We start from the raw sequence: 25,440 nt of genomic DNA, 5'->3' as shown, positions 1-25,440 counted from the left end.
CCAGGCAAGATAGGGGTAAGTGCATATTTACATGAGTAGAACTTGTTTGTACAGTAAGTACAAGGTAAAGAAAGAGCATCATCAGTCATCTTGCTCAAAGTACATTCCTGCAAGAGGACATACTCTGAAACACTTCCCAGCCTGGGAGCTAACAGGGATGGGAGGGTGATTGCTAAGGCAACAGCAGCTGTGAGGTTCTACTGAGGTCAGGACATGTCATGCTTAACTGACTGATTGCTAAACAGGGGGTGCGTGCATGAGAGAAGAATTCATAATTTATAATCAACCACACACAAACACACACCTCACAAACACCCCAAGCCACAGGCGATCTCGCTGCATACATGTAACCAGTCTAAGGGACCACACAGACATGTTTTAGATAAAGACAGACAAATTAGACGACAGCGTCTTAGGCTAACCACTGCGCTTGCGCTAATTACAGGCTGACCGGCGAAGAAAGAGACAGATGACATGTGCTTATTTGTTTTCTCCTCCAGTCCCCTGAACCAAGTAAATACAGTAATGCCAATGATGGCAAAAGTAGGTTGCACAAAAAAGACAAGCAGACAACATAGATAGCGAACATGATTGTGGGATGAGAGTTCCACCCGCCACACACACAGGTGTTTGCCCACCACCACAGTGAGCAAACCACTGAGGTAAACTTCTGCCTGGCAACTCATGCCAAGGAAAACAGACTGAACCAGCCCTGTCTGTTCTGCTTACAAAACAGGACCACTGTTGTGGTGGTGATGTAGAGGCAAATGTGGGGCTGCCGTCTGCAAGATCTGATTAACCTGTCACCTCAGGCTGAAACTGACATCACAGGCCTGGTTGACTGCAATGACCTGTCGCCAACCACGATGTTGGTTTGTGATGCCAGCTCCCACCACCCTTGCTAATTAAACCTGATCATTAGCATGTCAATGCCATCTTTCTTAACTGTACCTCACAAATCCCTGTTTGCCAAACCCGTTCACATAGTAACCAGTCAGATTCCACACACCAAATGAAAGTCATGGATTGACACAGTTCCTACATTGCAAATTTTCAGAATTCTTGTTCTGTGAGAGCTGAACAGATGATGGCTTTGCTAGTTACCTATGGGAACCTGTGCAAAGCAAACCTTTGAATGTGTAAAGAGAGTGGGGGAGTGAGTGTGGCATTATAGCAGTAAATGCAATGTTGCACCATTTCTAAGGCTTTAAGGAGTCATTAGAAAACACATTAGAAAAGGTTGTGGTTTGCCCATCTTTATCATGGACACGACACACACAATCTTTCACACTCCCATCTGGGACAGGGGACTTCCATTGTGTTCTAAGTCCCTGTCCTACCCCAGAGCAAGAATCAGGGTGGGGTCTGTCAGCAATAACACAAAGAAAATGTCACCACTCCTGGAATGAAGTGCCAGCCAACTAAGGTCTCTCTCCTCTTTTTTTTCCCTGTCTCTATGTATCTCTACAGGGGTGCAACTGGTAGCTGACATCACTGGTGGGGTCATCCCTGGCTGGGCACAACCTCGGCTCTCTGGCCCCTGCTGGCCCCCAATGACCCTTGGTTTTGATGACAGACACGGCTTTTGTGTAGCAGTGCCCTGTCCAGGTGAGGACAAAAAAGGATGACAATGGCAGGAAACATAAAGCCAATGGAGGTTGAGAGACAGCCCTACAGGGTCATGGGTCAAGCTGGACAGCTGAGTGATGAGTGCAGCTGTGGACACGTGGACCTCCTTCTCTGTCCTTTGGATGTGCTTGCCTTGTCAGCTGATGCCGCCTTTGTTTTGAGATAAAGACTTCACTCGCTCTCAACAAGTTGGAGAAAAGTAATAAACACAGCAACAGATGTACTACGCCACAGATTCTGTGTACAGCTATTATAGTGACAGCCTAACCAGTGTGGCACGGGTCAATTCCCTTTCTTATGAAGGGTGACTAGAATGAAATTTCATATTACTATTATTATATTGCTAAAGTTACATTAAAAGTCCATGTGGTTGCTGTTTACAACAAAAAAAATTCTTTCTACTTGCAATCTTTCTCTTTTCCACTTTCCATTCTTCTCTTATCTGAGGATGAGCAGGTCAAAAACAAAAAGGACTATTTTAAACCTGGTTAGGTATTACCACCCAAGCTTATTTAACAATGAACGTATACAGAACGTGCCTCCAAACTACAGCAACTCACACACTGTGAGCTGTCCAACTGTTTCCCATGCCAAAGGTCAATGGTTGCCTGCTCTGCTACCGGCCCACACTGAGAGATGGGAGGACAGGGTTTGCCAAGTCATTCGAAAATGCTGCTTTGGGTCATAAACACCTCTGCCTGTCTCCCCTCTTCTTTTCTCCTCCTCAGAGGTGAGTTGGGTTTGCACTCTGTTAATCTTTCACTACAGGCCTGCTTGCTTTTACATTGGCCTGCTGGAGAACAGAGGAGGGGAATGAAAGAGGGGTAGTAAAGGACGAGAGTGGATAAAAGAGCAGGAAGAAAAAGCCATAGAGAGGGCCAGATGGGCACCTTCACAGTCCATTTATCAAACCCAATGTGGCCCTCCCCTCCCCTCCCCGCTGCTCTCATGTCCTAAACCCCCATGTAATTCTGTAATGATTTTCATTATCATATAATGACCTTACAAAGCCTACAGCAGTTTGCATGGTCAGTACAAAACTCACAGCTGTTCCCTTCAGTGTTTGCTCGCCGGCTGTGACAAAGCTTTTCTTTTCTTTTTCTTTTTTCGCTTTATTTGTGTTGGTCAAAGTAGTGACCTCTAGGCTCTGGAAGGTCATCATGAGGTCACCTCATACAGGAGGCTCAACGGTACCCATACTGTAATCATACAGATTCAAGAGAACATCACACCAAGCAATTACTCTCAGTCAAAATGCAGCAATTTTGAAAACAATGAACATTCACATGTATTTGTGTAGATGTGAAACCAGATCTATGCATTTTTCAAAACCTAATAATTCCAGCATTTTGAATCTCTATATCTCTGGCGTCACTGAGATGTGAGATGATTTCCTATCCTAATAAGCCTGTTCCCTGCAGAGGTTGTGCCTTGCTCTTCAATCTGTACTTCCTGTGTGGCATACGCAACTGCTCTGCTACGGTACAGTCACCCACCCACATAATAATCCATCTATTTTCAGGGCACTCACAGGGCATTTACCAAAGGGACACGGAGGGCAGCATCTATCAAACAATTCACCATGTGCATCTGGAAAACCCAGTTACGAGAAAAGCTCATAAGAATAAAAAAGCTCTCATAACTTCGTTGGCCCAGAGTGAATGAACGGACTGCTTCAGCAAGCAGGGAGAGCTGAGGCATCAGTCACTTTGAGTGCCTATAAGTCACTTGTGAAGAACCACTGGTCACCAGGTCCAATTTCTCTTTCTTTCCTCCTCACTAGAACTAAAAATGCCCTGGAGGAAGAAAACAGCAGCTAGCAGGCCCACGTTCCAATGCACAGAGTGTTGCTTTAACTGGTGTTTAAGAAACAAAAGTCAGTGAGAAACTTAATCAATCAGTACTGGTTGTTTATGTTTATGTGCCTCTAGCAAGAGTCATCAATCATGTGGTTTTTTTTCCTTTTTGCAAGCATTATGTGCTGAATGGAAACCACGGAAACAAAAGGCAGTATTATGATAGAGTATGTTGCATATTGTGTGAAAACCTAATTAGGATGCCCAATATAAAAGAGCAGCAAAATGAATCAGCAAATTAATTTTCAAAATCCTCTTCTGGTGAGTGCTTTTATGAAAATAAATGAAGGTTTGAATCCATCTGACTGAAGTGAAGTAGATTCCCTCACTGTGGGTCTGATTCTGTAATATACTTCACTTTGTCTCTTGTAGTTTGCCTAAAGAAACACAATCTTTTTCTTCCTTCACAAAAGACAAGCGAGACAATCCTTAACCCTCATCAGCTGCAGATCTCTAATCAGTACCAGTGCATCCCACTTAACATTGCACATAGCCATGTGTTTAGTTTTGTGTAAATGAGATCCGTTGACAGCTACTTGACAGGATGACCCTTGGCTTTCTTGTAAGTGGGGGAGGTGGGGGTTAGGGAGAAACATTTAATGTGTGCAAAGGAGGAGGTATCAGGAGCAGCTGGAGTTCAAACGTATTGTGTGGGACGCTTGCCCTCCTCCAAAACTAATCTAATCAGTCTTTCACTGCTGATAGAGTAAACGTCTGGCTGCCCTGCCGACAAGGACTGAGCACTTCCTGTCCAGGGCTCTGATACTGGTTGCCGTGATCTTGGGGTGGGCTGAGCTCTGTCTAGGCTTAGACATGGTTAGAAAGTGGTAACATTGTGTGTGGTAGGGGGGCTAGGACTTTTGGCAACAGTGCTGATGTTAGGTTGGGGGTGGTGAGATGGTTTCTAGCTTTCAGCACCTGCAGCTGGAATGCACTATCAGAGCAGGCCCTACATCAGAGTTGTGAGGCGGTGGGCGTCGACACAGCAAAGCAAGGTGTGTGGAAACAGCCTGTTTACAAGTCTCATCTGGATAAGGGTCAACTAGGGGGGACAACTCAAAACAGAGGGGCGCCAGGGAAAGATGAGGCCAACAACACTGCAGGAAGTCAACATATATCTTTCAAAAGAAAAGATGTTTTCAGGAATTTCTTGTTGGTGGATTCTGCCCCTGGCACTTCTGTTTTTCTAGGCTCTGGATCATGTCTGGTCTAAAGTGAGTGGATTTCTGTGTTTGTGTGTGTGTGTGTGACATGGAGGTCAAATCTGGTGATAGAGACAAGGAGCAGTGAAACACATGTGAATGCAGATCTAGTGTATACATGCATGCCAGTATTTGTGTGTGTCCTTGCAAGTGCTGAGGGGGAGAGTGACTGAGAGAATGAACAGCTAAAATAACACTGTTGTGTGTGTGAGGCCCTTTCTTTATCTGAATGAATGGCTAGTGTTCTAATCCATGAGCTCCCTGTCCTTATCTGGAAGGAAGGAAGTGACTTGGCTTATCCAAGACACACGTGTCCTTGTGATAGCTGTGATAGCTGCCAGGCCCAAGGACCCCAAACAAACAAACTGCATAACTGTGGAATTCACATCAGCTCTTGAGATGGAATCACTGTCAATGCACTCTGAATGAAAGCAGGACTGAGGTGATGATTCGTGATTTTACTATAATCAGTATCTTCAGTCCTCCTGAACTAAATCCAGGCCACATGTGTGTGTCAAATTTTGGTTCTGCCCCACTAAATACTTGTGTTAAAAAAATAAACAAGGCCATTAAACATAAGAACTGCAATATTCAGGAGAATAGCAAATTTCCAAATGGAGCTTAGAGGTTCATTTGTGTGTGATGATGTTCCCATTCCAAATATGAGACAGTGCTCACACTTCATCGAGTATCTTACTTTAGCCGTCTCACACATCTGTCAGGGATATTGTTTTTTCGCTGTCCAAGGAAAGGAACAAAGTCAGTGGTACATTGTGTTACCTGTCTCTCCATGTCTGCCTTTGTTGCTGTCTGTCTGTCAAGGCAGACAGCAGGGTTTCTGCCATCTCCCTCCTTCCCTCCCCTGCTTGACCCTCCTCCTCCACTGTAGCCAGGAAGAGCATAGTCTGAAACAACAAGAAAGACAAGCAGAAAATAGGTATCAAGTAGGATGAAATAAAACGATGGGCAAACAACAGTATGACCTGAATCACTGGGAAAACATGTTTTTCACAAATTTTTGTGTACATACTAAAACTGTGTGGAATTAGGTAGAAAAACTACCTGTAGCAATTAGCCCCTATCCCTGAGCTTCTTTCCTCAGTTTAGAAATTACACAGCTCTGAGCCAGGACTCCATTATAACATCCCTGGGATGGCGACATACAGTAAGTCTAGTATAAAGTCAGTTTCACATCAGAGGATGGGCAAATTACACCCAATATTAGACTGTGAGTCAATTAATCACGTCCTGCACAGTACAGTGTAATGTGTGAGTATCCCCCTGTTGAACATGAATTACAGGCCGGCTTAAAGTGTGACGTGGCACATCAGTGCTAATCTGAGACATCCTGGCAAACCTTCGCCTCCAAGTCCTCCACAGCGTCTAAGCTGGTTGAGAGGAAGTCAAATGAAAAAGGATCTGGCAGCCCAAATTAAATGCAGTGCTGTCAGCCACACTCAAATCCTTCTTTCTCCCTCTTCGTCTCTACCCTTCACAGACTCTCTCCCTCTCTGAATATCCTTAAATGTCTCCCCCTCCTTCTCCCAGCCTCTGAGAAGTGATGGATCTGTAACTCTGACTGACTCTGACGCCTTGTTAAGAACAGTCTCTTCCTGTCACATCCACCAGTAAAGCACGTTCATTTCTTCCCATTAACAGTCAGTCACCTCCCCAGTCACCCAACCCTCTTTTCAAAAAACCCACAACATAAGGGAACCTTCATTTCTTCTCCTCTTCCTTTTTTAATCCCTTTCTGACAATCCACCTGTCTGCCTCACTTCATGTAAGGATAGGTTTGATTGTCTATGTCTGTATTTCCAAAGGAGAGGAGTGTGATTTGCAGACAGAGTAATATGCTTACTTCCTCCGCACCTCACAGGACAGATGTCAAAACATGTGGCGGTGTGTGACTGATTACACCTGACTCGGAGAAGACACCAGAGATTGCACTGACCAGAAGGAAGCAGGGCTGGGTGTACTCCCTATGGAAACTGTACATTTCGGTTTGGATCAAACCCTTTCCTCCTGGGAGGAGTGTCAGGCCAAGAAAGTGCCAGAAAGTGCATTCATACTGTATCACCATCTCAGCTAGTTGAGATCATATTGCCATGCTGACCGTGTAGCACAGCATAACACTGTTTCAAGCAAAGTGCTGTTGAGCAAATGTGGCTGATCTGAAACCTGCTCTGATGTGTTTCTGAGCTTGCTTCAGCTCTTTTCAAAGCTGGCCTGGGGACAGAATAAGTCTCAAGAAAGGAAAGACATCACAGTCTAACGAGTTTAGATTAACTGTGCTAAAATTAAAACAAAAAATACAGCCTGTTTACCTGCAATTTCTTCCTTTTATTATTTTGCTGTATTGGGGATGTTTCTGTGTCCTCAGCCATTGGGTAGTGGGCTTGTAGCCCCCAGCAAACAGCAGTGTGAGGATGTGAGTTCAGACTATAGGCTTAAATATAGTGACCAGGTTACATTGCTCTCTCCATCTGTGTCTCCTCTGCTCTGTCCCTGTCATGCATATATAAACAGCTGCAGGTGTCTGTTTGGCTTGTGCTTTATCTGAATTCACATAAAAATCTGGCAGTGTGGCACTTTCTTGGGAGTGTTTATTTATGCTTTAGAGCCCAAAAAATTGGAAAATAACCTTTTTATTTTTCAGATTGACTAGTTTGCTGCTGCTAAAGCCGCTTCCTCTCTTCATTCACTATGCAGATCGCTTGAACCAAGGAGGACAAACCCGCACATAAATGAATCCTAGTGATCCAATCCAAACTTTAATGGGATCATCCATGGTCTATTCTACGCCCTTTTACCAAGCTTCATGAAAATCAAGCAAATCGTTTGGATTATTTACGTCATCTTGTTGACAAACAGACTGACAACACAGCCTGCTTGGCAGAAATAATAAGAGGCACATAATTCATTAACTGTCCATCATGATTGCACATTAACACCTTGTTTTGTATGACAATAAAATGATCACAAAAACCGATCCCAACGTCTGCAAACACATGAAAGCCTACTCACTTGTTCCATTAAACACGTTAGACACACGGGATAACTTTTGCTTTGGGAGTGTGTGTGTGTACATTTGATGGGTGTGTATGTAAAAGTGTCTCATAGTGTTTGTCCTTAGCTAATTTAAAGTATGATTTAGAGTATGGGTGTAACTCTAATAATCTAACTGTGTGTTACAAAGCCTCCTACCAATGACAATGTGTGCATGAGTCTTTACGTGCTAGAGTGTGTGTGCAAGAGATCTTGTGTTTAGAAGAACCAACGCTGAGAGAGGCCTTCATGTATAGCCACAGGCTGAACCCCAGGCCATTTACTGGTTGAGGCGGGCCTCAGTCAGTCACGGCAAGACCACAGCCCTTTATCTCAAGGCCTGTGTTAGCACAAATCAGCCCCCTCTTTCCTTCTATTTACCCCTTGATGACAGCAGCTATCCTCAGCCTCCACCTCTCTCAGCCTGATGCTGACCACAGATGTCCCCCTGACCCAGGCCACATCCCGAGGTGAACAAGAGGACAAGGAGGACCTGGGTTCCTCCATCCCTCGTCCCAAGATTCCAAACCCAACCCTGTCCATTTAACTACAGATAAGCATAAACATTTCCGGCCCTGAGCACAAGCAGGTAAGCAAACACGCAGCCAGGCTGAGGTGATATTTTGGTTGGTGGTGAGCTGTAGTGATGATAGCGTTCCAAGCGAAGCCTGGCTGGAGGGCAGCCTGGGGCAGCTCACAAACACCTCGAGCCATGGCTGTATCTTAACACCAACAAGCATCTGTCTATTCCATCACATAACAACATGTCATTCATTCAACACAGAATAACAAAATGGGAAGATTGTTTGTTGCTGCACACAGTGCAGTATGGTGTACATCCCTTAAAACTTCACAGAATAACTGTCACGTTATAGCTGAGAAGTGCTCAAAGTGAGGAAGGTAAAAAAAAAAGATGCATGCAGAACTGAACATTTACACTCTATAAAACAGAGCTACTAGCTGACCACCAGAGTGTCTGAGAAACTGTTAACACCCCATGAAATGCCTGAGCTGCCTTTAGACCAGGAGTTTCAGGGGACCCAGAGCACTCTTAAGCTCACTGGCACTCTATTATATAGGAAATGTTTTATGTCTGCAGGCCACAAAAACTAAAAATCCCCAAATCTGTCTGCCTTTTTTGACTATTTTAAAAGACATGGGTGATTTCTAGACCAGAACAGGCCATCCAAATGATGGGTGATTACCTAAAAAGGTAGGTGGTAAACAAAGTCACCCATAACACCAAACATTCCCTGGGTTTTGACTGGTGGCTGGTGTTAATTTGCCACCATGGTGCCTCCACTCCTAAGTGCACCTCTGTCTGTCAGACTGCCAACCTCCACGCCTGTCTCCCTACCTCTAGCATTTGTAACAGGCTCAGCAACAGGCCAGTAGACTCTCCTGACTCTCTGTGTGCCAACACGTCTGTGTGCCCATATGGAGGTCAGCCCTAACTAGAAATTTGTGACTGTTGAGCTACCACAGGGGGCTCTAACTCGCAGTGATGGCATGCAATCACTTATGAACAGTTGTGTATTAAAAATTCATTCATTCACATTTACTGCATGAAAGTGCCAATCTCATCAAGACTCAATCTATAATGCTGTGTTTTGAGAAAAATCCACTTTTCAACTGAAAAAGAGACTTTTTGACCCTGGACCAATAGTGTGATGGAGTTTGGGGATTTACACAGTATCTAGAATTTACTTCACTCTGCAGTATTGCTTGTTTAGGGTAAAATCCTCAATCTTTTACAATCTCTATCATGGCAAATGTATCTTCTATGCAACAATTAGATATTCAATACTTTGTGATGAAAAGAAGAAAATAAAATTATGTGAATCAGTGTGTTTAAGCAGGTGCTAAATGCAGGCAAGTAATTTAAGATGCAAAGACAGAGCAGACAGGCTAGTACGCTGATGCCCTGACAAACTGACACCTTTTACAAGGACAGAAAGAACTTAGTGTATTGCATTTAATACTGAATTTAGGCATGGATGATTACAAATTCGCAGTAACCGTTTTGCAAAGTTTATTGAGTTTCTACTGGATCAACAACTCTCAAAGGGAGTCTGGATATATTGTGGTTACTAGTTCAATGATGAAATCAACTGAAACAGACAGTGCGTTCACAAACATCTCCTGCTTACCTTAGCAGATAAGACAGCCCAAACATATAATTTGTGTTACAGTGAATCAACTGGAAATCAGACAGCTGTAATCCATTACGCCTGTTGTTATGGCTTCTTGTTGTTTTGCAGAGGAGTCATTTGAGAAGACGGCCATCCAACTTGGCCCACAGCGCATTTGCATACACGCTGCTGAAAGAATTTGTTTGTATGTGGCTCAGACCACCTCCGAATGTGGTCTGAGTGTTGCCAGTGCATCTTATGTGTATTCACACCTGTACTCAGAGCTGTCAGCTTGTGATCAGATCACTTTGGACAGACATTTAATACCAGGTCTGTCTGCTGATTTTCATCATAGCTGTCCACTAAATGTCAGATTTATACTTTAGAGCAACAGGTATATCATTTGGAACAATACCCTGATATCCAGCACAGAAAACCATATTTTCAGACTCAAACAATAATATTTCTTCTAACACTCCTGTTACCCCTGGTATTCATTTCTCCTTAACTTGTGCCACCACAACGACTAGCACATTAACAAGGTATCTCAGGCCTAGAGGTTGAATCCTTTTCTCTAAATCAACCACTCCACTGACTTAAGCCACAGTTTAAGCGCAGCTGCTCTGACATCTGATTTTATAGGAGTGGGAGTGGGAGCCTTCATCTCCCTCTGCCCTCTAATACAAGAAACCAATATCACTTTGGCCGCTGGTGGAAAAAGGCATCAGACACCTTGCTCTAGGTAATGGGTAGTTTCTTCTCATTGCTATAAACAGCTATGGTGCTGTGATCCTGCCAGGGCCAGTTCCAGTCTGGACAAGGGATCTGTGTGTGTGTTTGCTGCATGCCACCGCCAAGTTACTTTACTCTTGGGGGGGACTCTCCACCGGTGGAAAAATTATATTAGCCCAGGAAGAAATAAGCCCAGACCACATTCACTTTTCTGTGACATCACACAAGTCATAAAAAGTGTGTGCACGTATGTGTGCTTTTTTCCTGCAGTCTGCCACATGATTACAGGTGGTTCAAAATTGAGGCATATCTGAAATTAAATTTGATCCTTTTCCACTACGTTAGATTGGTTGATAGCGTGGCGTGTGTGTGCGGGTGTGTGTGTGTGGGTGTATGTATGGGAAGAGTGAAGGGCGTCAGCACTGCTGGTCAGGCTGGCCAGGCAGTGAAGCACCAAGCAACCTTTGACATTATCAAAGAGCAATCAGTTGGGACAATGAGCAAAGCAAGCGATATAAAAATGTCCTCTGAAGAAAAAAAAAAAAAAGAAGCTGTGAATGTGTGTGTCTTGAATTATCTGAGCAGTTGCAGTTGAAACTTATCCAGCACTGGCTTTAGGGAACCTTTCAAAAAGGTTTGCTGCAACACTTCCATGCAGTTAGTCCAAATAAATAATTTTAATTACAGAGAAATTGTAAAAAGGCACATTCTAGAAAGTTTTAGGTACATATGTGCAATCTAATACAATCCAATACAACTATTTAGCCATAACATATACTTAAAATGTTCAATTTCTGTTTATACTGTGTTACAGGTGTTAATTATATGCTTAATAAGTAAGGTCGTAGTTGTTGTGCTGTTGTACTGGATTGAATTATGTTCAGAGATGTTTCTAATATATTTCTGAAAATGTCACTGTCACAGCTTTATAAAGATAGGTGTTTTGGCAGGGCTGTTGGATTGTATGAGATTGTAGAGTGTACAAGTGTACCTAATAAAGCGGCCAAGAAAAGTGAATGCATACTCATTTGTGTACGTGTTTGTGTGTGTGTTCTTGCAGTCTCCCTGGTGATAAAAGCCTTTCTGCCAGACTGACCCTTGCAGGGTCGCAAGCACCATCAATTATGTCAGCCAGTAAAATGTGCCTTGCTACACACAGCAGATTATATGGAGTGTAAAACATTAGAAAAATGTGTCTGAAACATCAGAGTAACACGTTTGAAGTGACAATGGGTTGGGGGGGGCAGAGACACTCCCAAAAAGGGAAGACTCTTGACAAGTGATTTTGTTTGAAGGCATTGTAACAGACTCAAGTGGGCAGGGTTGCTTTCCATGGCCCCAATGGCAGTCCATCTTCTGGGCAGAATACAAGCAGGATAGAGGGACATATGCTTTCCACAGGGTCAAATGAAGCAGAACTCACAGGCCTTTGTGATACTCCCTTTTGGTGGTGAGAAGAAAAGGCAAATCTGTTGTTGAGTTGTAGTCCAATGGACCCACAAATATCACATAAAAACTCACCGGCCTGTTTCTTGCAAGGCTTTTGTCTCTGCCTCATGATAAGGAGTGTGGATGCAGTTGGCCTTAATGGTTATACCACATAGTTCTTAGACTGAAAGAGTTCTCCAACAGGCAGGGTTAGGAGACACACACACACACACACACACACACTTGTGCAAACTCCTCACTGGCCTGGCAAGAATGCAACATCTATCCATCACAAGAAAGCTTTGAGAGGCGCTTTGACTAATTCAGGACATAAAGACAGAGCTGGACAGGGATGTTTGTGATGAGCGTGACACTCAAGCACCTTCTGCTCCGTTAAAACTCCCTTGCTCTCTTTCAGTATATGAAAGTTGAGTCGAGATTCTAGCTAGATAGCAGATTGTGATCAGCACCTCACTCTCCTGCCAGCAAAAAGCTTTTTGCTGACTGGGGCCAAAGCCAGCCTTTCTATGCCCCAGAGTTACAGTGTAACACAAACTGCTCCATAGTTCAGGTCTTCAAAAATGTTAAACCAATAAAAGGGTTTCCATCCATCTAGACACGCTTGCAGAGAGGAATTTTGTTTTAGAGGGGAACTATGCCTGCAGGGCAAATGTGCCGCCAACAAAGTTTTGATTGACTACAAGAAGTCTGAAGTGCAGCGATTCTTCAATATTTGCACCTGACTGAAAAGCCGCTGTTGCAAAACTAAACAGGCACTCTTTTCTGTCTGCTCTGACATCAAATGTGAATTATCTACAGGGGGACAGTAAAAAAGAAAAACTATGTCTAAAGTAAAACAGATTATGATCTCTAAAATTTGGCAGGTTCTATCCTAAAAATTCTGTTTACTGTAATAAAGGCCGTAAAGGTCTGTGCAGTACAGCCAAAGACAAACCCGAGCTTTATGGACAGACTTAGAATAGGCAAATCCTTTATCTTAACATTAACATAAGTTTAGTTTGTTTGTGATATTGGATTTCAACTAATTAATTGCTACATTTAAAAGTGCTTACTTTGGGGTAATCAATACATACTATACAATACATACATGTTGCATCATCATCATTGAAATTGATAATATATTTCAGTTGACAGCACTGAAAAGAACAAAAACAACTAGCTGCGGGGAAAAAAGAAAAATATAGGTTTTAAATCCAATATTCATTGATATGTTATCAGCAGTAATGTTGACTACACAAACTATTTATAGTGGATGGGGAAAAACCATGCAACTATACTGATGGGGCCCTTTAAATTCAAAGAATTAATTAAAAACTGGCAAACCTTATAACATACACTGACATGGTGTTATTGTTGACGGGTGCTATTGATTACTACTGGCTACTTGCTGACTACTTCTAATGAGTCTCTCTAACAGCACAAAAGATCATTTTTGAAATATTCAAGTGTTTCTAAACACACCTTATCTTCCACACATATACACAGCAGCCTGCACCTCATCCCCCATTGTTGTGTGTAAGTGTGATTGCTCCCCACCAAGGGAGGCTGATGAGAGTGGCTAAAGAGTGTTTATGAGACTGTTAGCCAGGAAAGGATGCCGCCCTGCAGCTCTCGCCCAAATAAAACAGTCATTTATTACATCCAACATGACCCTCTCATTACACACAAATAGGAATTAATGAGCACTATATTGGGCGCTCCCAGCGGAGCGAGGCGGGGCCCGCTAAAGGACTAGCGTTAATTACATTGTCCTACATCTCACCCATTTAACACCACCCATCGGATCACTCCATCTGCAGGGGAAGGATAGGAGGGTGGAAGCGATTCACCACCTGGAGGAATGGCCGCTTTCAGATCCGGTGTGCTCCAGACCAAAAATGATCTAGATCTGTGAAAGCTAAAGCTCAACAAACTCGCTCCTATTGTCCTGCCTGGTACTGCACTGTGACCTGCGGACATGTAAATGTGACTCATGAGTAAAAAGCAAATTTTAATTCTATTTCCTATGCCAAAAATAACATTGCAGTGGGCTTTCACCTCTGTCTTATTGGTTGGTTGTGAAAATATTTTCTTCTCTCCAACTTCAAAACAGACTAAGACTAAAGTTACTTAAGCTTATAATAAAATACTTGAGGATTCATCAGAACCTTTTTTTGTTTTTGTCCAATCGTACTCCTTCGTAGGTGTGGTAACCAGTGCTTGGATCACAGCAGAGAAAGTGGTGAGTAAAAACCTAACTGATAGGATTAATGGTCAAAATTGCAAAAACACACCCCTGGTTGTAAAAAAAAAAAAAAAAAAAAAAAAAAAAAAAGGATTTTCTTTTCAGGATTCACGTGGGAGAGAATCTGCTTTACCAAAATACAAACATCTTAGGTTTGATCTCTGCTGGGTTATCTTTTATCCTCTTCATACTGTACATGTTTCGTTTTGAGGAGTGCACAGAAGAGACAGGGCATGGAACTTCCCAGAATGCTCTCAGGACTTGTACTTCCTCCTGACTGTGCTCACATTCTCTTGTTTACAGCATCAGTTTTCATTTCTTTCTGGTTCACTTTCTCTCACACACTCTGATTCCAACTTAAGTCTTTACTGTCAGCTCTCTATTCCCTCCACTTAGCTCTGAAAATGTCACACCCTCCCTCCCTTATATTTTCTCTGTGCTCCACCTCCCTACACCTCTTCCACCCGCCCCGAAAAATGATAAAATAACCATTAACAATCATTTCTCATATTTCCTCCTTTTCTTTGTCTTTCTTCAAGCAAATCAGACAATTTTACACTTTCTTCACCCCATTCTCTCCACTCAGTGTTTGTGTGTGTTTTTTCCAAAAAGGCTTCATGTAGTTTAAAACCTTAGCACGACAGCCGCTCCAATGATTTTGAAGAATTATGGAGGCACCAAGATGTTAAGTGGTAAGCATTCTGCTGTGCTACTTGCAAACAAAACGCTGATTATGGATCAAATTTTTACCACACTGGAGACTGAAAAGATGAAATCATTTGATGAAATTTATTTATTTATAGTGGTTATTTTTTTGTACAGAATGTATCTTTATTCTTTTTTTTTTTTTTACATCGATTCTGGAACTCTGTGCCACAATATTGGTTACCTTCATTCTATAATAAAATTTTGCGGTTTAATATTTACTGATCACCTTCAGGATCTTTAGCTTAGGCTGCTTTCATGTTCATTATTTGATTCTAATTTATTGTTTCACTTTGTGTGAGCAATATCAAGCCATTTGAGGCTGTGACTGTGATTAGGGGATGTACAAATACATGTGAAATTAATCTAAATTGAGGACCAGAGGACCAGATTCAGATCCAAATGATTTCAAAAGTGTGTCACATATTTCAGAGCATTCTCTCTGATTTACAGAGCTCAGCATCTCAATGTGTGTATTGCTATTACCGAACATGAGAAATACTGAACAAGTAATGGATAAGCTCTGGCCATATATTTAGTATGCGATATTGAAATAAACTACATGAATTGAACAGTATTGTGAGTTAGTTCCTTTGCTTCTAGTGACAAATCAGTATGATTTCTTGTCTCTGTGGTAATTTTTTTCACTCCACAACTTTGACACGACTGCCTGCAAGAGTAAACAATTACACCTGGATCAAAGTACTGAGATAATTATATATCAAGCGCTGGTTAGTGATGATGTCTCTAGTCAGCTGTAAGAGGGGAGGGCTTTGCTACAAGATACTCTAAAATCTCTCTTTCATCTTTTGATGATTTCGCCCCCATCTAGGCACTTTTCAGCACACACATACAAACACACACAGTCCTTCCTTGCATCTCTCTCTCTCTCTCTCTCTCTCTCTCTCTCTGCTGGTATGACACAGGAAAAAGCTGGGCCCTGCAGCCAACCCCGCCGTCCGCACTGAATGCGATTAAACTGAGAAGTGATTAATCTGGGCTGCCCCATAATTCCTCTTTACCACTTCACTGGATGTTATCTTCCCTCCTCTGAAGGCTTATCTTGCTGATCGAGGCCAAGGATGAGCGAGAGAGGCAGAAGAAGAGGAGGGGGGTGGCTATGTGCGGGAGGGGAGGAATCAAACCAAATCCAGGCAGAGGTAAGTAAATGAATAAGTAAGTAAATAAGTAAGTAAATAAATAAATGCAGGGATTGAGGAAGCTGCTAAGCGGATAAGGCAGATCAGTCTCTGTAAAGTGCTCATTTGTTTTCTAAGAAGATGAGACAAGCCGCCTTCAAAGCCTGCTGATACAGTAAAAACACTGTCAACATCACAATTCACAGACAAACAAAATAAATTATCCACACCGCTGTCAATAAAATTCCCCACCCCCTCATTGTAAAGATAAGGTGTACCCAACACTGCTGCTGACAGTCATCATTACAAAGACAAAAAAAAAATGAGGGGTTTTTCGATGAGCTCATTTTCTTTCGTAAGTGGCAACGACGTAGAACACTGGCATTGTTTCTTTTGCGGTTTCCACATTTGACATGAAGACAGTGACAAAGGTCCCCATAAAGTGTTCAAACCAGTCATCCACAAGCCCAAAACAAGTTTGTTCAGGTTTGAGTTGTGTAACAATGCAGTACAGTTTCAAAATAAATTCATGACAGAAAACTGAAAAACTTTGTATGCTCTCCTTTATAAACTGTCACATGGGTTACCGTAAGAGCCTTCACCACGCAGTTTCATAAAAAACTTTCCTAAATGAACACCTGGACATACACACACACACACACACAAGCGCACATGCAAGTAGGTGTGTGCATCCGCCTGTGTGTTTTCATCCATCCATGTCTGTGTCTGTGTATATAAATGTGTATGTGAGACGAGAGCTGAGAAGTGAAGGGTTTGCTCTTTTTTTCTCCGCTTCGGCTTACAGCGATGTTGCAGTGAGATTCTGTCATAGACAAACCTCTGTGGGATTCCATTCACTACTAGTGTACATCTTTAGGTACAAAGCTGCGGGCTGCATTGGCTCCAGGTAACATAAACGCTCCCTTCAAGCCACCACATATCTGCCCATGAAAATTCTCTAAAGGGGTTTAAGCATTTACGCAGAACACTATCAGGCACCGCCGAAAATTCAGCTTACCCTGTTGAATGGGGACTTCAAAGAGAATTGCAAATACCTTTGCACCGCTACATTTTCTCCCTTCTCTCTCTCTCTCTGTCTCTTCCTGCTTCTTTTCATTTTATATTTCCAAACACAAGCTGCTGTGTGATGTAAAATGTATTATCAGCCATATATTTCCTCTTTAAATGAATAATAACAATAATCTTTGAGTAATTTCTTTTTTATACAGCTCTGTCTAAATAGGGCAAAGCAAGCAAGCTAATATAGAGCTGCGGGTAAACAAGGCCGTGCAATAATGAATGTGTGGATTATTCTTCTAGTGTATGTTGTGTGATAAGGAAAAACAGCTGCTACTATCCAGGTAACAGCACGTATTGACTGTCAACGAAGGATAAACTACTGTGCAGCTGCACATTTACTTTTTTTTATTTGCAGCACGGACACACCACTCACACTTAAGGACACATGGACAAAAACATATCCAAACAAACAAACAAACACACACACACTGTTTTTATGCCAAAGAGCCTCAAAAAATTGCCATATAATAAATGTAAAAGCCTATTTGCACAGTATAGACCTGAAGATGCGAAACAATATAATGCATAAACACGGTGGGATTTAATGTAAGAGATAATAAATAGCTTCATAATGAGCAATATAAATGGTCTTTAAACAGTTTACTGCTTAGTTCACACTTCTAATTAATCTGGGTTCCATGTGTGCATATAAAGTGGGTATAAAACTCTGCCCGCAATGCAAGTAAAGCAGCGAGTGAAAGAGAAAAATTACTGCTGGTAAACATCTGCAACATGATTCAGCTGCGGCCTCTAGCTTTTCCAAATATGCTGCCTTCTTCCCTCGGCTGGACCAGCACGGCAAGCTCTCCAAATAATACATTACAAAAAATTGCTCCCTGAAATAATTTACGGTGAAATGCACAACAGAAACCATAACATTTATAATGTTTTACAAAGCCATCAAATAAGTGGAGAGGGGATTAATTGCCCCGGCCCGACCTTAAAATAATTATTGTGAGCGGTGCAACTCTAAACTCCAATGAAATTGATACACTTTGATAATTAGATTCTTGGCACTGACCCGCTGAAGTCAATAAAGGTTATTAAGGCCAATTGCTGTCTAAACGCATTACGGGCAGGGTAAACTGTCCGTCGGAGGCCCCTGCTACTCCAGCGCCAATATGATAATCCATTCTCCGTCCTGGGGGTTTCTTCCCTAGCGCCTGTGTCTCCACTCTGCCATACAAAACCAGATTGGATTCGCTTAACCTTTCCAGGACTTTGATCAAATGAGCTCACACAGCAATAACATTTACATTGACCCCCCGCCCCTCCTCCCCAACATACACAAACCCTCTCTCCCTCACGTTTTTTTTTCCCTCCTCCCCCTGTCTGTGTCTGTCTCTACACACTCCCTACAGTTCACTCCTCCCAATCCCTCCCTCCCCTCTCCTCAGTATCCACCCTCCACACGCTAGGTCAATAACCTAATCAGCTATCGATGGCGACCGAGCCAGACTGTGTATGATTGCAGTACAACCCTCCTCAGCAGCTCAGATTGTTTCCGAAGACAGTTATTACAGTGAGGGGGGAAGATGAAATGGTCACTAAGCACATCCCTGCACACATGCACACACACGCATGAGGTAAATTTCGTCACACAGTGAGGAAAACAAAGAGAATGTGTATGTGTGTGTGTGACCAAACCGTTCAGAAAACGGGGAGTGACAGGCTGGGTGAATGGAGTAGAGGAAGACATGGCCCCGAAACCACTTCCTGTTTTGTACATCTTGAAGTATACAAATGTATTCAACTGAGTGGATCCCATTTATTATGAAAGTAGATTAATTTCCTTGATATGTGTTGAAAAGATTTCCATCTACAAGGCTCGCTCTGCTGTCAAATGAGAGAGAAAGTGTGAGAAAGAGACAGAGATGTGGTGACATAGCAAAAGCAAGAGAGACAGGGAGAGAACAAGAGAAAGAGAGAACATAGAGAGAGAGGGAGAGAGAGAAGAAGTGCATTGAAATCTCTTTGCATCCACGGTGGCTTTTGAAGTTGTGAGATGAGCAGCCACAGAAGTCAGGAAAGTGACAAATTAGGGAAAAAGCTGTACTTTGCAAGCAGAGCTGCTAAATCAATTACAGTTATGCCAAGTGCATGCATTAACACCGTTGGTGCGTGCACGCATACATACACAGACACACATCAGCACAAACACACACACACACACAGGACAGGAGAAAAAAAAAGGGGAGATGTGCTCATGGGCTCGTCGCTGTCGCTTCTCCCCCACAGTGAAAAGAGGAAAGATAAAAAAAATACCACACTGGTATTAAAAATATTCTGCATGAAGCCAAGACTTTCTGTCTATTGTCAGTCAGATGGAAGCTATTCATTGTTGCTAGTTTAAGGAAATGTCACTATTGTATGATAGCCATGATAGCAGAGTCCTCAGGGAACACAAAGCTGTAAGCGCGGCAGGTCTAAATGGACTTTAGCACCCTGGATCACAAGGGAATGTAAAACCTTTAAGTTAATGTCCTTTTTCAGCCCTCCTGAAACAACCTTTACATTGCATACACTACCTCCCCATCACCACACACTACACACATTATACTTTCATATAGATTCACATACACACATGCCTGCACTTGAAGTTTATTCAGCAGCACGGCTCTTTGTTTCTATCAAGAAACCACATGAATTCATAAGGTACCAAAAAGAGGCGAGCAAGCAAGTGGACTTGTTTTGTGTTGGTTATTTATTTATTTATTTATTTATGTATTTTATCAGAATGTCATTCAAATGGAAGGATGAGCATTTGCATGACAACAGGCTGAGGAGCAGAGAGGGAGCCCCAGGGAGAGACAGTATCCATAAACAGGAGCTAGTCTCCCCCATATTGCAATATTCTTCATACGGACTAACAAACGCATACATAGCCCAGCGTGTCCCACAACACCGTGTGTGCTAAATATGACAATAAAGAGAGGAAGGCTTGCTGTTTGTATTGCTATTTTAGCGGGATAAAACAATAGACTGTTTTATTGCTACAGCACCGGGTATAAAACGACACTGTGTCAATTTATAAACCCTATTTAAAGAGACATATATTTGTTATTTTAAAATACCCATGGTGATATCAAATTTGACAAAAATAATGCTGTATTAAATTTACTCTGCAGGCAAGAACAGAAAAATCGAAATAAATTGCAAACAGCATCTGCACATAGTAGGTCACTCGTATTTCACTAAATTACACTATACTGTCAATTGCCAGCTTCAAAATGTAAAATATATGCAATAAAGGAATGTAGGGGGAAGGCACATAATTTAAATAACTCAAAGTAATTTAGAGAAATGTGTTTTAATCTAACTGCAGAAAAGCCAGAGCTATCAAAACCTCCAAAAGGAAAATCTATAAGTCACATCTATAAAGTGCTTTTCATCAGCATATCAGGAGTCGATGCATGTATGTAAATAATGCTTGTGAGAGCAATAATGTTGTGTTTCATCACAACAGTGAATGATTACATTTATGTATAACTTTATTTTTTGCAAAGGTTCAGTTTACATTTCTGCAGAAGATGTTCTTTCTGTTGTGTGAAGAATTTAACTTGCAAAAGTGAATATTAAAAACACACACATCGGAGTAATTTGAGACGTAAAAAAACACTACATATAATTTTATTTTAAAAACTTGTTTTTAATTATCTTATTTTATTGTTTTACTTTTCTTCACTAAAAAGTGGCTGACATTTTATATGAGTCTGATGCTAAGCTTCTACCGCATGACAGAAGTCCATATGTGTGACAAGCACACAAACAGACACACACACACACACACACACACACACACACACACACACAGTGGATATGGTTTGCTTGCCCATTAGAAAGACCCAGAAAAACAACAGCAGAGAGAGAAAGACCTCACATTTCACTGATGCCCTTTTCTAAATACAGGTCCAAATCACACACTTCATCTGAGCCCGGAGGTGGAGCTCAAGATGAGTTTAGCCCCTGTCAACTAACACCCCCACACACCCACCCACCCAACTACCCACCCTTTGCCAGGCTATTCCACTAACTGAGAGAGAGAGTGAGAGAGAGAGACAGACTATGAGCAGAGCCGAGCAGCGTCGGCAGCAGCAGTACTGTTCTCCTCCAGCCCGTCTTTATCCCCGCCTGAGCATTAGATGTGATTACTGCTCAGCGCTCGACACTGACAGAGACAGAGAGCTCCCAGAGACAGCAGGAGTGGGTGAGAGACAGAAAGAGACACAGAGAGAGAGAGAGAGAGAAAGAGAGAGAGGCAGCATGAAGAAAAAGAGGAGCACAGCTCTTTTGCGCCCTGTGCTGCTGCTACAGTGATACAAGAGTGCCCCCTGCTGCTTCTGGTGTCTGGATGTTAAACACACAGACGTCCACACATGAACACACACACACACACACACAAACGCTTTGAAATCTGGCTATGAGAGACGGACTTCATAAAACCTGGAAGGAGAGAAAGTGAGACCACATATCTGTATGTTTGTGAGCTGGTTAGCTACACTCCTGTGTGTGTGTGTGAGTGTGTGTGGCATATATGTACAATACAGAGGTGTGAGTAAGGTGACTTAATTATGAGTTTAAAATAAGTGTGATTCCTTTACAGTCATGTCTAACTAATAGCTATGCGCCCACGTTCCTTCCTAGTAAAACTTAAGTGAGACTACAATTAAACACATGACACATCCTTAATAACGGTGGTCAGAAGTTAGACAATCCATCATGTAATTTTAAACACACCCTACCTTGTGAGGATTATTATTGGACAGCAGATCACATATCTAGTTTGAGTAAGAAGCACGAGCAGAGGCACGCTAAGCATTTGAAAACATGAAACTCTTATTATCAAATCACAGAGTGACTGCAACAGTCATGAAGCTGTGCATATTTTGAGGAAGTGATATATAATTATCCTTATTACTCACAGTGTTATTATTCAATAAAATTTGGGTACTATTTTTATTATTTATTATTTTACCATTAAAAATTGTCTTCAATTTATTATTTACAACAGAGATAGTTAAGATTTTCTTATATTCCCATATGAAAGAGTTTTTGTAAATCAAAAAAAATATATATATTTAAAGTAATGTTAAGTTACAGTTCAGTGTAAGCTCCAGGACTGAGGATAGCATGTCTGTGACCATGAACTTGGAGGGGGAAAAAAAAACAAAAAAAAAAAACAAACAAACAAAAAAACTTAAGTTTCCTGGTAAAGAAAAAGCCTGCAGACTAAAATGGAAAAAATGGACTTAGACTAGTGAAGGGTTAGTAAAGTAATGTGAGCGATGCTGAGCTCAGTGAACTACGCAGGCTGAGAAAAGACAGTGAGGCTGCTGTGTGTGACCAGCAGTGTGTCAGCGGCCTTACCATCGTCTCCATGAGCCTCCAGTCTTTCTCCAGCTGCTCCATCGGTCTGGTCCACCAGCTGCAGAATCGGGCATAGCGTTGGCCCTGAAACCAGTACTGCCGCAGCCACTCAAACTCCACCTGCAGACACACACACACACACACACACGTACAGAGGATAAAAAAGCAAGTTCAGACAGACAAACAATTCTTCCATATGTTTATGATCTAAAAAAGATGGGAAAAAACAATAACTATTTTAATTTTATTTCCAAACTCCCACTGCTCCTCAGTTAAAACATTAAATATTATAGCACTTTTTATTGAATGTAGAGACACAGTTTATATACAGCTCTATATTATGAAATTATCAGATGACCATACATGTGTGTATAAATATTATATTTAGCCCCATTTTATTGCATATTTTTAGATATATTTTATTCCAACAAGGTCTGTCAACTATGAACAATTATCAACTTTAGAATGTATTCTGTAGAAATAAGTGCCTCCATGCACTGCTGAAAAAAAATAACATCATATTTTAATTTTGCTTCCATTTTAATACCTGTCAGACTTTTCAGATGGTATATTATTTCATTTTTGAATTAAATTTTTCAAAATCTTCACCATCACATATACAGGATTGGCCTTTTTCTGTCTAAGTATATTTCTTTTTGTTGACAAAACTCTAATGAATTTGATACATTTTATAAAAACTGCTTCTCAAAAACATTTTAAAATGTTAAATTTGTCAAAATTGTATGTGTTTTGCACTCACGTATATATCACTTTTTACATATAACTTTTTCACGAGGTCTCTGAAATGAGCAACACAGTAATGACATGCTGTTTTAATTACATGGGTGAAAAATAATCCTACTGCAAATAGAACAAACATTGGCCATCTCTATGAGTACAATCACACCCTTACCAAACAGACACACAGTACATTCGCATTTATGCATATGCCTATTCACACACACCTCCCAGTCAGCACACCTGAAAACTCCACCCTCTTCCTTCTCTCCTCATTCTCCTCCCTCCTTCCCCTTCTCTCCCACTCGCTCGTTCCGTCTGGAGATGACAGTCTCGGCTGCCAAGCCGCTCCCCTCTCCTCCGCTGGGAGTGTTTTTGTTTCCTGCTCTTTTGAAGTGCTGATTTAATCCTCGCAAGGATGCTTCATGTAGCCAGGTGTAGCCTATCTATTTCTAAGTGTGCCTTTCTATGTGCGTGTTGGTGTGTTTGTACCTGTATGTGCAGCAGTGTGTTTACGCTCCTGCGTCTGTCTACATAGGTGTGTGAGCAGCTTTGTTAATGTCTGTGCATACAATTGCCAGTGTGAGTATGTATGTCAAAGATTGCCCCAATTGCCACCAACGTAAATGCGAGATGTTGCGAGTCGCCCTCCCCCAAAACGTCCTACAAAGCATCAGCCACCCAAAACAATGCATGCTCCATTTCATTTTGACACAGACAACTGTACGACACAAAAAGTGGTTGCATGCAAAGGAGTCGCATATCAAATGGGACTGAGAGAGCTATTGTTCCTTTTCTGAAAACTATTTTGTTTTTTGTTCTTCTAACAGAGCATTAGCCAAAGTATACAAGAGACCCTCTGTAGAGCAGCGGACCCAAAATATTTGCAACAAGGTTTAAGAGGGTGCGTTCTACCCAAAATGTCTCATGAAATGAAAATATCAGGTCATCCTATGTTCACTCCTCACACAACTAATTTGCACCAGCAAGTTGTGAAAGACCATGAGACAAATCACTTCCTGGTTTTGAGGTTCTTGGTAATGAAAAGTCAATGCTGTCAGTGAGCTGAAACATTATTATGGGAGGTGAACTCTAGAGCGAGAAAGGATTGCCTCTTCATTATAAAACCTTCCGAGTGTACCTTCAACCTTAAGAGGCCCATAGACTCAATCAGAAGTGCTAGTCATATGTTTGAACAGATTTTGAAACCCCTTACATCAACACTGTTTGAATGCTGGACTGGAGCGGCTGTGTCCAACCATATCTAGAACTTTCTGAAACTGGCAATCTGACATTCACAACCAATTTACGTCATGATTGGTCAGCTGTGCAGAAATGAGAGTCACGGTTTGAACTTTCCTCTGTAGTTCTCTTTGTTTTTTTTGTTGCCTTTGTAAAGATGTTTTCCATACTGTAGTTTTGGACTCAAAGTCTCTGACTTCCTGAGTCTTGCATTGCATAGCACAAACACTGACGGGAACATTGTACTGCTATTGGTAAAATTTCCAGGCGGTTGTTGCTCTGCATTATGAAACAAGTCACATAGTGTCCAGCAGCCAAGCAAGCTAAAACAAAGGGAAAGAATTATTTGCACCAACAACTCGAGTGAGGTAGCCTTGGGTAGAAGCTGTGCACAGAATCATCATGCCATTTGCTTCCAAAAGGCTCTGATCACAGCGGGGATGACATGCAAGGACTGGGGCATGTCGGGGAGAATACACAGCCAGTGGCACTGCTCAGCAGCCCCTCAGTCACTCCATACAACCCACCCTTCAAAGAAATGTCATCCTTTATGTTCCCTTCAACACTTTCCAAATCCACTCCTCTTCGATCACTACAGCTCAAACACACAACAAAGCCACCGAGCGCCGATATCGGACGTCCTTTTCTCTCTGTCAGTCTCTCCTTCCATCTCTCTGATTGTCTGCCTGTCCTTTAGTGAGAAGAAACCAACCTGTGTCTCGACTTTGAGCTGACATGGCTGCCGGTACCCCACTGCGTAGGCTAGTGGCAACCACAAAGCTCGCCATCTAAAGCTACTGAGGAGTGCTGGCTATGTGGCATTTGGAGTCTGGCCACCCAACTGAGAGTTACCAAGAGGGGAATTCTAACTAAATGCCACCTATCCAAGCAGACAGA

At 42.0% G+C, this 25,440-nt stretch overlaps 1 protein-coding gene across 3 annotated transcripts in view; it reads right to left on the bottom strand.

Moving 5' to 3' along the window:
* The window catches only part of fto (FTO alpha-ketoglutarate dependent dioxygenase), a 115,772-nt gene that overhangs the window by 58,549 nt on the left and 31,783 nt on the right, over window positions 1–25,440 (bottom strand). For all 3 annotated transcript variants that reach the window (XR_006845823.1, XM_046416834.1, XM_046416745.1), the window contains exons 7-8: window positions 22,564–22,683; window positions 5,468–5,592 (exon numbers count right to left, since the gene is read on the bottom strand). Coding sequence is in view for 2 of the 3 variants with exons in the window: in XM_046416834.1 (XP_046272790.1) it covers window positions 5,468–5,592; window positions 22,564–22,683 (245 nt within the window). In the remaining variant the exon portion in view is untranslated. The remainder of the gene's footprint in view (window positions 1–5,467; window positions 5,593–22,563; window positions 22,684–25,440) is intronic.

Source organism: Scatophagus argus, chromosome 1 (assembly GCF_020382885.2).
Source record: "Scatophagus argus isolate fScaArg1 chromosome 1, fScaArg1.pri, whole genome shotgun sequence".
Classification (NCBI taxonomy): Eukaryota; Metazoa; Chordata; class Actinopteri; family Scatophagidae; genus Scatophagus; species Scatophagus argus.
This window is presented reverse-complemented; position numbering and strand designations above follow the sequence as displayed.